Source organism: Sporisorium graminicola, chromosome SGRAM_9, assembly GCF_005498985.1.
Source record: "Sporisorium graminicola strain CBS 10092 chromosome SGRAM_9, whole genome shotgun sequence".
NCBI classification, from domain to species: domain Eukaryota; kingdom Fungi; phylum Basidiomycota; class Ustilaginomycetes; order Ustilaginales; family Ustilaginaceae; genus Sporisorium; species Sporisorium graminicola.
In genome coordinates this window covers 350,859-364,653 of record NC_043739.1, presented here as the reverse complement: position 1 = coordinate 364,653, position 13,795 = coordinate 350,859, and the positions used below count along the sequence as shown (strand labels likewise).

General features: G+C 57.3%; 4 protein-coding genes across 4 annotated transcripts; 2 read left to right on the top strand and 2 right to left on the bottom strand.

Moving 5' to 3' along the window:
• Positions 1-131: 131 nt before the first annotated feature.
• EX895_006501 (uncharacterized protein) lies at positions 132-2,843 on the top strand (the record flags this gene model as incomplete). The annotated part of the gene is made up of 1 exon (XM_029887092.1): positions 132-2,843. The coding sequence occupies one exon, from the start codon at positions 132-134 to the stop codon at positions 2,841-2,843; it is 2,712 nt and encodes a 903-aa protein (XP_029736584.1).
• A 724-nt stretch (positions 2,844-3,567) lies between these two features.
• EX895_006500 (uncharacterized protein) lies at positions 3,568-5,220 on the bottom strand (the record flags this gene model as incomplete). Its single annotated transcript, XM_029887091.1, has 3 exons — positions 3,568-4,532; positions 4,670-4,744; positions 5,193-5,220. The coding sequence occupies 3 exons, from the start codon at positions 5,218-5,220 to the stop codon at positions 3,568-3,570; spliced, it is 1,068 nt and encodes a 355-aa protein (XP_029736583.1).
• Positions 5,221-8,269: 3,049 nt separating this feature from the next.
• On the top strand, positions 8,270-9,011 carry EX895_006499 (uncharacterized protein; the record flags this gene model as incomplete). Its single annotated transcript, XM_029887090.1, has 3 exons — positions 8,270-8,331; positions 8,737-8,866; positions 8,961-9,011. 3 exons carry the CDS (start codon positions 8,270-8,272, stop codon positions 9,009-9,011), a joined length of 243 nt encoding a protein of 80 aa, XP_029736582.1.
• Positions 9,012-9,264: 253 nt separating this feature from the next.
• On the bottom strand, positions 9,265-13,170 carry EX895_006498 (uncharacterized protein; the record flags this gene model as incomplete). The annotated part of the gene is made up of 1 exon (XM_029887089.1): positions 9,265-13,170. The coding sequence occupies one exon, from the start codon at positions 13,168-13,170 to the stop codon at positions 9,265-9,267; it is 3,906 nt and encodes a 1,301-aa protein (XP_029736581.1).
• Between the last annotated feature and the right edge of the window lie 625 nt (positions 13,171-13,795).

Sequence of the window (13,795 nt, the reverse complement as noted above, 5' to 3'; positions counted from 1 at the left end):
AGGCCCAACACGCAAGCTCGTAGCAGGAGCAGATATACGCATTTGCCCTTCTCAAGCAGACGATCCCAAACCTGCGGGGACGGGGTACGCTCACCATGTTGCGCAGGAATGGCGCCATCATAGATACAACCATGCGCTCGCTGCTGCGTGAACGACTTCAAACCTCTATAGACGGTGTCGTTCGCGGTGCAGAGTGCTCCCACGGTGTCGCTAATACCAATTCGCCTCTACCCTCCAGGGCCGGTGTTCTAGCGTTGATCTGCTGGCTCGCCGCCTACTCCTGTTCCTCTCCTGCACCTCCTACCCACCCTGCAGCCACCAAATCCCGCCGGAGGTCGTCGTTCTCAAGATCATCATACGCTTCTCGTCAGATTCTCGGCCTAGCTCACAGCTCGACGCGAGCGGGTTCGTCGACTCTCAGCGTCGCCACCGTGCCTCGCAAAGCGGCCGTGCTCAGGAGCGTTCACACGTCGGGTCGTCCTCGCTCCGGTCATCACCTGCCTGTTCCAGCATCCAAGCAGGGTGCATCAACTAGTGTGTTGTGCAACAACGCCTCTTTCACGACAGCACGAGCCTCGCTCAGCTCCTTGACACACCCGCATCCGCGTTCCAACAACAACAACTGGCTCGATCGTCTGTCGAACACGCTCGCCTCCCTCCTCAGAGCCTCGGAGCAGCAGTCCGAGCATCAATCCACCCGCTCAGATGCACCGCCTCAAGGCCGACAGCAGCGTGCCCGTGGTGCAGGACGCATTCACAGCGTCATGCAGGATCCACAAATCTATGACCCGATCATCCTGCCAAGACACCCCATCGTGCTGTGCCACGGCCTCTATGGCTTTGATGTGCGCGGCCCCTTTCTCGGTTTGGAAATCCATTACTGGGCCAAAACGCTCGACATTCTACGCAAGAAGATGGGCGTAGATGTGCTAGTGCATGGCGTGCCTCCCACCGGCTCCATCCAGGAGCGCGCCGAGTCGCTTCACAAGTTCTTGATCAGCGACGAAGCAGGCGTGCGCGGCAAGAAGCTCAATTTCGTCGCACACAGCATGGGCGGTCTCGATGTACGTCATCTCTTGACTCACATCCGGCCCAAGCCCCAAGAATATACCCCGGTCAGCCTCACGACCATCAGCACACCGCATCGCGGCTCTCCTTTTATGGACTGGTGCAACGCCAACATTGGCATCGGCAATGATTACATCGAAGAGGCGATCCAAGAGGCGCGCGCAGAGCGTGCCCATGCCGCCGGCCGCGACACTCATGGGCCTTCACGCACGCTCAAGGTGCCTTACTCGCTCAAGTCGCCGCTCTTCACTCGTCCCAAGCCCCTGGAAGGCTCGAACAGCTTGCCCAAGAAGCTCGTCAGGAGCGGCAAGCCAGAAGAGCCGAGATTTGCTGCACCCGAGAACGAGTCTGCAACAGACACGTTGCTCTCTGCTGCTTCTTCTATTGTCCACTCGTTGACTCCTCAAGGTGGAAGCTCATCATCGGATCAAGCCGCTGCAAAAGTCAAAGAAGCCGTCAAGCAAGGAAAGAAGGACGACGGCTCGCTTCCTTTTGGTCTTTCTTCCTTCATTGGCTCACTCTCGACTTTGACTGGGTCCTTCAGCTCGTACATGCTCTCGCTCCTCGATACCCCGGCGTACGCCATGCTTTCCACAAAGTACATGAACGAGGTGTTTAATCCCAAGACGCCCAACGTAGAAGGCGTCAAGTACTACAGCGTCGCCTCACGCACGCCGAGCTTGGCTATCTGGCACCCGCTCTGGTTGCCAAAGCTGATCCTGGATGCGGCTGCCGAGTCTCGCACCGCAGGAGGAGAGATCGACGGCAGTGCAGACGCGCTCGGCGGTGCGGACCAAGGCAATGACGGCCTTGTTAGCGTCGAGAGTGCCAAGTGGGGCGAATTCCTCGGCGTCATGGAAGGCTGCGATCACTGGGACTTACGGGGAGGAGGTGCTCCGAGATGGCGACAGAACATCAACCCATCCACGGGTAGGCCGTACGCAAGCAAGGTGGCCCAAGAGACGTCTACCGCGAAGCAAGGAGCGGAAGCCGACAACGCCAGTTCGAGCTGGGATGATATCAACCGGCTACTGTTCTCCAAGTCCAACGACCAGTCCAAGACGGACACTGCAGATGCTGCGTACAAGAGCTCATCATCATCGACCGAGCAGAAGCCCACGACGGCATTCACCTCGTTCGAACAGCTAGCCGAATCGCAAGGTCGGAACGGAGTCTCGCTGCGTGATCCCGATGTCGCTGACGACGCAAGCGATGTGCTGGAGGGCAAGCAATCGGATGATACTGACGCAGATGCCGATGCCGAGAACCCTGCCCTATCGTCATTCCATCCACAGCACCAGGACGATACGCTGGTGCACGAGATCGCGAGCTGGATCTCGGACCGCCTGCCGTCGGGCAATGCCGAGAGGCGGGCGATTGCTCAGAAGCGTGACAAGCTGATTGAGCAGACTGGCTTGACGCTGTACGATCCGCAGATTCCTGCTGTGGAGAAGAGCAGCAGTCAGAGCAAGACCGACAACGAAGGCGGTACCCGCGCCACCAACCTCACTGGAGGCCTGACCGGTTTTGCCAACGGTAGCAACGGCTCTGCATCCTCACTCGCTTCACTGGCATCGCAGGCAGCGGCCTTCTCGACACAGCAAGTCGCGGCAGCATCCGCCGCCGCAGTAGAAAAGATTTCCAGCGAACCCACCGAGATAGATCAGACGACATCCAAGACCAAACCCACGTCGACCAAGTCACCGAAAGACTTTTCCGACCTGGAACGCTTCTGGATCGCCCTCTGTCGTCATTTGCATAACGAAGGACACTAGACACTTTCGTCCTTACACACTTTCATTCCTACGCATCGTTACACTCATATACACTACATCTTACTGTACGCTTCATATAGCACACTGGACACGGACATACCGTATCTTGTTTGATCTCCTCTGATCTCCTCTGAGCATTCCTGTGGTGTGATGCATGACGAGGAGCAGAGCTTTTGTGTGTGTGAGTGTGTGTCGAGAGAGAGATGGATCGAGGGAAGAAGGACGCGTGCGGTTCACATACGAGGTCGCGTGATCCGCTCGCAAGCTGCAAGGTGTTGAACCCACCCGCATGGAGCGAACTTTCAACCAGCCGCTTGCGGGTTCAGTTGCCGACTTTCGCTCGATCTGCATCCTTCTCACCTCAACAGAAACCAGGACAAAGTTATCGATGCATCACTTGGACGGCTCCCTCTCCTCGACAGATGGCCCGCTGTCAAGAGACACCTCCCACCCGTTCAGTCTACCTCGAGCAGACAACAAGACCACACCAGAATAGTCCGACTCTTACAGACCAGGTGCCCCACACCAGCTGTGAGCGAGACAAGCATACAGTATGTACAGCCCTGCTCCACACCTCTGACTCATTGTAACCCACAATCTATCCCACGCTACGCCTAGAGGCTTGACTCGTATATTCGGACGGGTCATCAACATATCGACATTCGAAAGAAAGGGCGAAAATCGCTTATTGTCGTTGCTGCTGCTACAGCTGACGCTGCAGCAATCAAAGAAGAAGAGTGGTCTCAGCGACGATACCAGTGACAAGGTAAGGGTCGCAGTTGGAGGCGGGACGCCTGTCCTCGAGGTAACCGTAGCCCTGGGCGGCAACGTGACGGGGGATACGGATCGAAGCACCACGGTTGGCGACACCAGACGAAAAGTCGCCAATGTGGCCGGTCTCGTGCCTGCCGGTGAGACGCTTGTCGTTGTCGGCACCGTAGACGGCGATGTGCTCGTTGTGGCGCTTGGAAAGCTTCTCAATGGCAGCCTCGATGGCCTTCATGCCGCCCTCCTTGCGCATCGACTTAGTCGAGTAGTTGGTGTGGCAGCCGGCACCGTTCCAGTCACCGGGAACAGCCTTGGGGTGGAACGAGACCTTGACACCCCACTCCTCAGCGACTCGGATGAGGAGGTAACGGGCGAGGGTGAGGTGGTCACCCATCTCGATACCGAGGCAAGGGCCGACCTGGAACTCCCATTGGGCCGGCATGACCTCGGCGTTGATACCAGAGATGTTGACACCGGCGTACAGGCAGGCGCGGTAGTGAGCCTCGACAAGGTCACGGGCGAAGACCTTGCCGGCACCGGCACCACAGTAGTAAGGGCCCTGGGGGCCGGGGAAACCGCCCTTGGGCCAGCCGTACGGGCGGTCGTCCATGTCAAAGAGCGAGTACTCCTGCTCAAGACCGAACCAAGGCTCCTCGGCAGCGACCTGGGTCATGATCTTGTTGCACTGGTATCGGTAGTTGGACTTGTTGGGGGTACCGTCGTTGTTGAAGCACTCGGCGAGGACGATGACGTTGTCATTACGACGGAAGGGGTCGGGGTAGTAGGCGACGGGGCGGAGGTAGACGTCCGAGTTGCCGCCGGGAGCCTGGTTGGTGGAGGAACCGTCGAAGTTCCACTCCTTCAGGTCCTTGAGCGACTTGACGGGGCCGTCGAGGGTGGTGGTCTTGCCACGAATCTCACCTGTCGTACGGAAATGAGGCAATGCAAAGCGTCAGTGCCAATTGTTCAGCGGCGATCAGTGCTGATCAGCATCTCGGCAAATGCTCGTCAAGTTTGACTTGGCCAGGCAGTGAAAGTGCAAGGGGATGAAAACTTACCATCGCCGTCAATCCAGATGTACTCGGCCTGGACCTTTCCACGCTGGTCGAGCTCGAAGTAGGGGTTGACGAGACCTGTTATGGGAGCATAATGGAGCGAAAGATGGAGGTAACGCAAGCGTGAATTGGTCAGAAATGGCTCGATTCGGCTAAGGTTTGCCTAGGCAGAGCTTGGAGCAATATACGATGATTGACGATGACGATGGGACAAGCTTTCTGTTGCTGCGATAGCTGGTAGCAAGAGAGACTCGCAGTGGCAGTGGCAGCAATAGTGGCATTCTTGCAGCAGCAGTAGCAGCAGCAGCAGCGTTGCTCGTCATCGTTGTTGCAAGACATGTCGTCTCGCACAACAACGAAGAGGAGCAGTAAATAGCACAAACAGCAACGCTGGTCACTGTCCAGATACAAGCAGTTGTGTCTGGCGACTGCATGCTCGCTGCGAGCACTTTCGGTCCCGTCATCGCCATACGTACGCTCCTAAGGCCGGAAGAGGACGGGTGAGAACGGTGAGCAGACTACTTACCAGGGTTCTTGGTGAAGGGAACAGCCATTGTGAATGAAGTATGCGTAAGACAAACGAGTCTACGGATAGATGAGAACGAGAAGGGATAGGAAGTTGATGGTGGTAGTAGAGAGACAGGAAAGACGATGCTGTCAAGCGATGACTATACTAGATGCCGAGTCAAAGAGGAGAGAAGTTAGACGAGCGAGCGCTGATAGTGACGCTGATAACGCACAAGGCGGGCAGGCAGACCAGAAGCGGGCGGGCCAAGAGAGGCAGAGAGCGCCGATTCGCCTGACCGGACCGTCGTCGCTTTCTGGGCAGAGCGATCAAACGAGCGGGAGGGCCACCAGGACAGTCTTGTTCTGGCTGAATTTGCAGCTGTCGCCGTTCGCCGCTCTGCGCTGCTCTGGCCAAGAGTGCGTCAGGTTCGAACAACACACAGACACACACACGAATTCAGGCACAATTTCTGATTTCAATTGCAAACCGCCCCCAACGATTTCAGCTGGTCTTGGCTATCTCATGCAACTTTTCCAATTTACGCCTTATTTTTGTTTTTGTAACTCAAGATTCGCTTCATCCGTTGAGCTGGTCTGTCTCATCGCGGTAAACTCGCGGAAACCCTTGCCCCACGCCCCCGTCCAGCGGACCACACACTTTTTTCCAAGGTGGACCGGGCAATCTCCATGACAGTTCTTGCGTCGGGTTACGCTTCATTCAGCTCGCGTGAGAAGGGCCAGAGTTGCAAAGTTTGGGCATCGCTGTGGGCATGCCCGACGCCTTGCTTGGAATTTGAACCCTGCCCAGGGCTCCCCGTTGTCCTAGAGCTTCTGCTTAGCCCGACGCCCATGTCACTCGCTTTGGTTGCAATAATGTTGTGTGAGCGAGTGTCGTATGAGCGGGGAAGCGTAAGTTCGTTCGGCTGTCTGCCGGTGCTCGACCGCTGTTCACCCCCGCTGTCTCTTTCAAACTCTATCACCCGCACCCGAGCGACGGTATTTTGGCCCTTGTGATGACGCCAGTTGCCGAAGTCTCGACTGGCAATGACGCAGGACAAGACGCTAGAGCCGCTGCCCTTCGCGGATCACTTGCAACTATGCGGAATTGGTTTCTGTTGCTCTGGCTCTGGTTGTCGTCACCACGGTGGGTAAAGCGAAATTCGAGAGCGAGGTGTTTTGCGATCAGCCACCGGAGCTGTTTCGGGCGTCGAGACAACGGCAGCAAACGACTGGCCTTGAAATTGACCCCACTCGATGGTCGTGCAAGCTGGAGGAGCCGGCAGCGTCGTGTGGGGACCGACAGATAGACACAAATCAGGTCTCGTAGCCTTTTTTTCTCACTTCGAAATCCACCGCGTCTGATTCGATTCACACACATAGCTTGCTCACCACGCTCTCCGTTAGAATCTCGCCAAGTGCGGATTACCTCGAAGCTGGACCTCGTCCCTCGTAGCCAGGTTCCTCGTCCAATTTGATATACAGTAGATACGGACAAAAGCGGGTCCTCAGATAACGTGGTTCTCGACACTTAATGTCAAGATGGATAGATAGGGGCCTCGACCTCTTTTTTTCGCAGTCAGCGCACAAGCGATGGGGATGGCAAAGCGGGTTGGTTCCTAAGCGAGTACGAAAGGAGGACAAAAAAGAGAGTCGTCTCTCACACGAGATTTTTGAGCTTCCGACTTTTCCGCTCTCTTCCGTCTGATCGCAAGAGCATCGAGCGTGCGGTATCGGCAAACTTGCAAGCTTTCGAGCCGACTGCACAGCTGAAAGCAGCCTGCGCTTGACCAGCTGCGTCGGGACAACGCTTTCAAGAGGACTAAGGCCAAGTCTGGAACGAACGACGGACGACATGCTGCCTGTCTGTCTGTCCTCGTTGCGAGTGATGTCAACGCTGTTCTCCTCTGAAGAACTCGGCGGGAACGAGCCGCTTTGTCTGCTTGGCGAACTTGCGAGAGGAGATGGTTTCGAGAACATGTGGCCTTGGCTGCCTGCCAAAATAGAGCTCGGCCCCAGTTCAGACACACCGCCTCCGTGCTTGCCGTTCTTCTCAAAGACCCTCGTTTCTCCTCATGTCTGTCCCGATTTCGCACCCCGTTTCTTCAGCGCTAGCCCGCTCCCTTCAGAGTGCACATCGTTCTTCTCCCACTGACGTGTTTGTTCGAACCTATCTTAACAACATGCTTGACCTCAAGACCTACTTCGCTCGACGTTGCAGCTTCAAAGTCTGCTGCGATGCCAATGTCACGAACAGCGACGGATTGAGGAGTGGCAGCCGCGGCGGAAGCCCAAATGGATGTACGATGCACATGCAATCGAGCGCCAGACGCAGCACAAGAATACAAAAACACGCCGTCTGATTGGCTGCATGTTTGCATCTTATCTTGGCCGTTCTCTGCAAAAACACTGAACGGCGAACGCCATGCCACTCCTGGTCCCGCTTTCGCTGCTATTTCGCCCATGTCCGGTACCCCAGGCAGGCACCATCGAGTCACACACACATACACACACGCAGACCACTTTGACGTTCTTCCGGTGTCCAGCTTAACCTTACGCAAAAGTAGGTTGGAAGATGGTCGACGGCGAGGATGAGGGATTTTCCGACAAAATGTGGTCCAAACGCCCCCGTTGGTGTCAGGAAGAAGTCACTTTAGATAGCCAGGGCACTGCGAAACAGTTGATTAGATCGCTCGGTCGAGTTTCCTATCCGTCCCGAAGCTGGAAGAGCTTCTTCCCGCTCTTGACCGTCCAATTTTTCTCCTACTAGCGTGTCCGCGCCGCCGATCTCACACTCCTTTGTGAAATAACTTCTGAATGTGCGATCATCACCGTTCAAACATCCTCCTTCCTCCCTAAGACTATGCCGGCCGTATTCATTACAAATCCAAGAAACGTGCCTCTGCGTCTCGGAACCGCACGGTTGGCCGCTGAGAATTTCAACGAAGAGCTAGCTGTTCCGGCCCAGCGAGGTCCTTCTCGTTATTGGTAAGCTGTCATTCATTGATCGCGTCGAGACTGCTACTTGCATTCAACCACACTCATCCTTTACCTACTTTTCCGTCTACGTTTCTCGAGACTCATATATAATCGCCCATCATGCGCCCGACTCCCATCTCGTACCGTGTCCAGCCTGCGTTCCAGCCTCACGTTGGTCGATTGTAAGTATGCGCCGACAACAGCAAAGAAACAGCCTCGCGTTGGAAGAACAAGCATGGATGGGGTCAGGGATGGCCGCAGGAGCGGATAGGAGGTTGGCATCGTCTTGCGAAGTGCGGTGGAGGAGACAAGATAGGGGAAGCCACGCAGAAGCAGATGTCAAAGTTGGCATGCAGACCGGAAGGCATCTTCACGGGAGTGCAATCCCTCCGGACAGTCACTATGCGATCGATCAACACGCTTTGCACGGCAACGAATGCCTCTTGATCCGAACAGCAACCCAACCCTCCATTGCCGCCTTACACACAACCCATCAGCACCAGTGCAGACCAGCAGACTGACCCTCTTAAATCTCCACACCCCGTCTTCTCACCCCCTTCTTCCCATTCTTCGATGTGCGTCTCCAGCACTCCCGCGGCCGCCTTCAAGTGGGCACCAACACTCGCTCTCTGGGGCGGTGCCGGCGCCGGTGCCGTCATGCTCTTCATGTCGAGTGTCCCCCTCTTCAAGAAGGATGTGCTGATCAAGCTCCCAGTCGTAAGTGTCGATCACATGTTGCTTTCTCACTGCACCACAGCATCCCAGTTTCCTCTGACAATGATCGTTTGATGCATTTTTGTGGATCGTCCAGATCGCTCCTTACTTTGAGGACAAGACTCACCCTGCAGACAACGCCTTCTGAACGCACTTCCTTCGAGAGCCGTAGTTTAGCTGGATTTGGTGTATACACTCCGATCGTGTCTGCAATACATTCAACACACAAACAGATGCCTTTGTTCTTCGACGTGGGCACCGCCGCCTCTCGCATCCTAAGTATCTCGGCGCTTCAGTCTCCGCACAGCAGGTCGCACTCAAAAGAATCATTGGGAAAGGCAGCCAAGAATGGCTGACGTTTGGCATTCCCATCAAACCTTGCAACACACCTGCCTTGATGTTCACATCCATGAAAACTCGGGCACCTCCAAGAAGCTCTGCAGCCACGTCCAATCTACCGGCGTTGAAGTGCCTGTAGCACCCGTCGGCGTCACCGTCCCCGCCGCGCCCGCACCACCAGCAGCAGCAGCAGTAGCAGTCTGCAGCACGCCCTGCTGTGCGAATCCGAACTCCGCCCCCGCTGCTGCTGCTGGGGGAGCGTGGCCTGCATACGAAGCCATCGTTGCACCACCGCTGCCGGCGGTGCTGGTGCTGTGATGGTGAGCAGACGGAAGGTACGCATGGTGCTGGGCGTGTTGTTGGTGCGAGTGGAAGTGCTGCGGGGAGTTGGGGATCGAGCCTGTGCCGCCGGTGGGGGCGAAGTGACCAAACATGCCTGTGCTGATGAAGCTGCCCGGTGAGAAAGTCGCAGCCCCCGGTGTGCCAGAGGGCGGCGTAGAGGCTGTCCCACCCACGCGCGCGAGATGCGACGTAGCTGCTGCAGGCGAATAGTACCCACCACTACCGCCGAACACCCTCGCACCAGCAACCGGCGAGGTCGACGTCTCTCCAGCGCCAGCCGCCTGAGCTTCCCCGTCTCCGACTCCATCTGCCGAGCTTAAAGGAGCGCTGCTCTCCGAATGCAGGTTGAGCAATGTCTCCGCAGCCGAAGTGTCCATGTTCGAGTTGTTGCTTGAGTGAGCGTTTTGCGACGAGCCTTGCTGCACGGACGCGTGAGGACGCATGGTTGGAGCGTGAGACGGTTGCGCACTTCGCTGTGCCTGGGCAGCAGCAGCAGCACGCGACGACGTTGGACCGGCAGAGCTCGCCCTCCCCAATCCACTGTCCGACGAAAGCTGTGCCACGCCTCTCGGCCTCGGCCCCGCCTCCTCGTCCTCCGCCGCATCCAGTACACTCCTCGAGCGCTTTGTCCCGGCCACCACGCTCGACGTGCTCAACAGCGACCGCCCCTGCCTCGCTCCTCCTCCTCCTCCACCACCTTCCTGCGCATCCCCCTCAATGACGTTCAACAGCGAGTCAAAGTACTGCGCACACAACCCTACATGGTCGTCCGCACGTACCTGGGCCAAACGGAACGACTCCCTCGTATCCCGCATAAGCTCGAGACACTTCCGCTCGTACTCCTTGCGTCTCCGAATGCGCGTTTTCACCTTTGCGTACTCGTACCCTAACCGCTCCGACGCCGCCGCTGCTGCGCTAGATGCGAAATTGGGCGGCACCGACGGCAGCGGGAGCGAGATCAGGTAGGTCGCGAGCAACGCGGCGTGCGGAGCGAGCACCATGATCATGTCCTGTGCGTGTCGGAGGACGGAAGGGGGCATCTGCATTGTGTGTACGAGCAGGTTGAGCGCCGAGTCGAGACAGGTGTAGTAGATCTGTTCGGCGCGGTCGTCCATGGCGGAAAGTGCCGAGGGGGAGAAAGCCGAGGCACCGGCGCTGCTCGACTTTCCTGCGGCAGTGGGTTTGACCTTGTTGATATCCCGCAGCGACGCACGGAAGGCTATACTCGAGATCTGCATTACTAGACTGCTGCGCATCACGCTCAGCAGATGCATCCGCGCATCCAGAGGCAAGTGACTCGCAAAATCGTCCGTCCTCCTTCCCGCTCCTCTCTCAACCGCATCTGCCTCCTCCCCATCCCGCACCTCAGCAGCGCGTCTAAAGCGCTGATCGATCTTGCGCGCCTGCAGCTCCCACCGACTGGTCCACCCCTCCAATTCATCCATAAAACTCTGCAGCAGCAAAAAGCATTCGCTACCGCCATAGAGCGTATCCTTCTCCTGAGCCTGGGCACGTTCCATGATCGACTTGTACTTGGTCTGCAGCAGCACAGAGTCGATGTCGGCGCACAGCAGGATGTCGTCCTCGGTAGCAAGCGCGTCGTCCGCCCAGGCGAGCAGGTTGCGCAACAGGCTCGGCCCACGATCGAAGTTGGGCCGTGGTGCAAAGTGCAACAGATGAGTGTGCTCTTGGATAAAGTGGAAGAGGAATTGACGCTGCTGGTTGCGTCGCAGTCTCTGCTGAGAAAGAGTTGCAGCAGTGCTGGCGTCGTCGACCGGTTTCGCACCGCTCTTGCTGGAGCGTGCCGTGGAAGGGGCGCCAGACGAAGGCAGGAGCGACAAGAGTTCGGTCGGAATATCGCTCATGATCTTGGCCGCATAGCTGCAGTACAAGATGGTGAAATGATCGTCAGCCTCCTTCCACACCGAAGACAAGTACATCGCCACACCCGTCTCCATCCTCCGATCGCCCACTGCAAACGCCGTGATCGCCAGACTGCGCACGTGCGTCCCCAGCTGCGCCGAGATTCCCGCAGTCACCCGATCATCATCCGGCCGTGGCCTCGCAAACGTCGCCGCAGCGTAGAAAGACGTCGCTTCGCCAAGCGCCTCGTCCGCATCCGCGAGCTCGATGTACCTCGAAGCAAGATAGAGAATGGTAGTGTAAAGAAACGACGAGGAGGCGCGCACTGCATCGTGCGAGACAAAGCACGGGTCAAAGTTCATCCCCCACGGATTGAGATGTTGGAAATAGTAGGCGTAGAGCCGACGAGCAGCCGCCATGGAGAGGATGCCGAGATCGACGGGGTCCTTGGGACCGAAGAGGTTGAGCGTGTCGGGAAGCCTGGGGTATCGAGCGGTGACGGCGGATGCTGCTTCCTCTGCAGCGGTTGTAGCTCCTGCCCGCTTATCCACGGGGCGGAGAAGGTTGCGGAACGTCGATGCGAAGTGCTGGGACGGGCCGGATGTCTGTGCAGCTGCCTGCGAAGAGCCTGATGCGGCGTCTGTAGCGCTTGCACCAGTCTGATCTCCCGCTTTGACATGAGCTTTGCTGTCTCCATCCCCATTCTTGCTGTCTGCCTGAGCAGCTCCTGAGGGCGAAGATCCTCTCTTGGCGCCAGCAGAACCGAGTTTGCTATTGCTGCTGGTGCTGCTGCTACCGGACTTGGACGAGGAAGCTTGAAGATTGTCGTGAGCCACCTCACCTTTGCTGACAAACGTATAGGTTGAACCGCGTTGCGGGATCTTTTGAGCAAGCATCTCCCAGATTCTTCGGCGTGCACTCGTGTCGAGCTCATGCAGACTGTTTGCGAGCCGATGCGGCCTCGCCTTGCTGTTGGAACGGCTGCCGGCTGATCTGCTGGTATGCGCTTCTCTACCCTTCCGCTGACCAGACTCAGAGCCCGCAGCAGTATTAGTAGCATCGTGATCCGTTATCGAAGAGCGCTTGCCGTCCGCGCCCGCTGCAGCGTGAGCTTCAGATCCGTTAGCGGCACCCGAGTCGGGCTTGCCTGCACCTTCCTCGTTTGCCGAATCGCTATCGTGGTCTGTGCCCATCTCCTCGTCCGATACACCAAAGCGTGAAGCGCCTATCCCGACATCCAGGTCGTCCACGTCGAGCGACGCAAGCTTTGAAACGGGTTTTCGGCCCCTATGATGGCGCACGAATCGACAGTCGAACGAGAACTTGGCGCAGCGGTCGCATACGTCCTGACTGTCCGTCACATGACACTTGGTCTTTGCCAGCCGACACTCGAGACACGCGCGACTGCTGCGACGCTTCTCGGCCTTGTCGTTATTGTTGTTGTTCATATTGGCTTTTCGGCGCGACGACGGGGCCGGCGAGGAAGAAGAGTTGGAGGCCTTGTTCGCGTGCGTGAGCTTGCTCTGCTTGGACGGCGAAGCGGCATGGGAAGCCGAGGATGCCGGGCCAGCAGCGGGAGGAGCGTGGCGTCCGTTCTGGTCGTACAGGCGCGTACCGTAGTCGGCGGTGCGATGCGCTGGAGAAGCTGGGCCGTTGCTGGCACCAGTGGCGGAAGAAGAAGTTGTTGCTGTCGAGGATGTTGTCGCACCACGCCTGGATGGTGTCGAGCCGGCCGTGGTGGAAGAAGAAGTAGCAGCGGTCATCGCCAACAGCTTTTCCCGCTTTCCTTCCGAAAGCCGAAACTTCGGAAGAGGGTTTGCCTTGGACCAGAAGCCCGGGTCTCTGCGCAGGAGGAAGGACCAAGCTGGGTTGGCGTCTAGACCGGCACAGCAAGACAAGGCAAAGCAAGGCGAGCTTCGAGCGGTGACGAGCGCTGGAAACCCCGAGCTAAAGCTTCGGCTGTATCCCTGTCCGCTGCAAAGCCCGCGCACGACGTCGCAGCTGTAGGTGCATCCGAGTGTGCTGCAGGTAAGCGGGCGATGCGAGGACGACCTTGATGCTGTCCAGTGAGATCTATGGAGGGCTGGTTATGACTGAGCCGACGATGTTGGTTTTACGGGGACAAGACCGGAAGCCAAACCTTCTCCACCTTTTTTGCTTCTTCCGAAAGAGAAAAAAGAGGGAAAATTGAAACCCTGTCAAAAAAAAAAAAATCGTCAGCCAAAGGAGGCAGCCAGCCAACGGAGCGAATTTGGCAGTGTTAGAGTTCGCTCTTAGCCGTTCCTACAGAGATCAGCAGGCTCTCTTCTAGATCAACTTGTGAGGTCCATCCCAGACAAAGACTCTTCGACTTCTCACGACGACTTGGTCAGGCGAAAGCAGATCGGA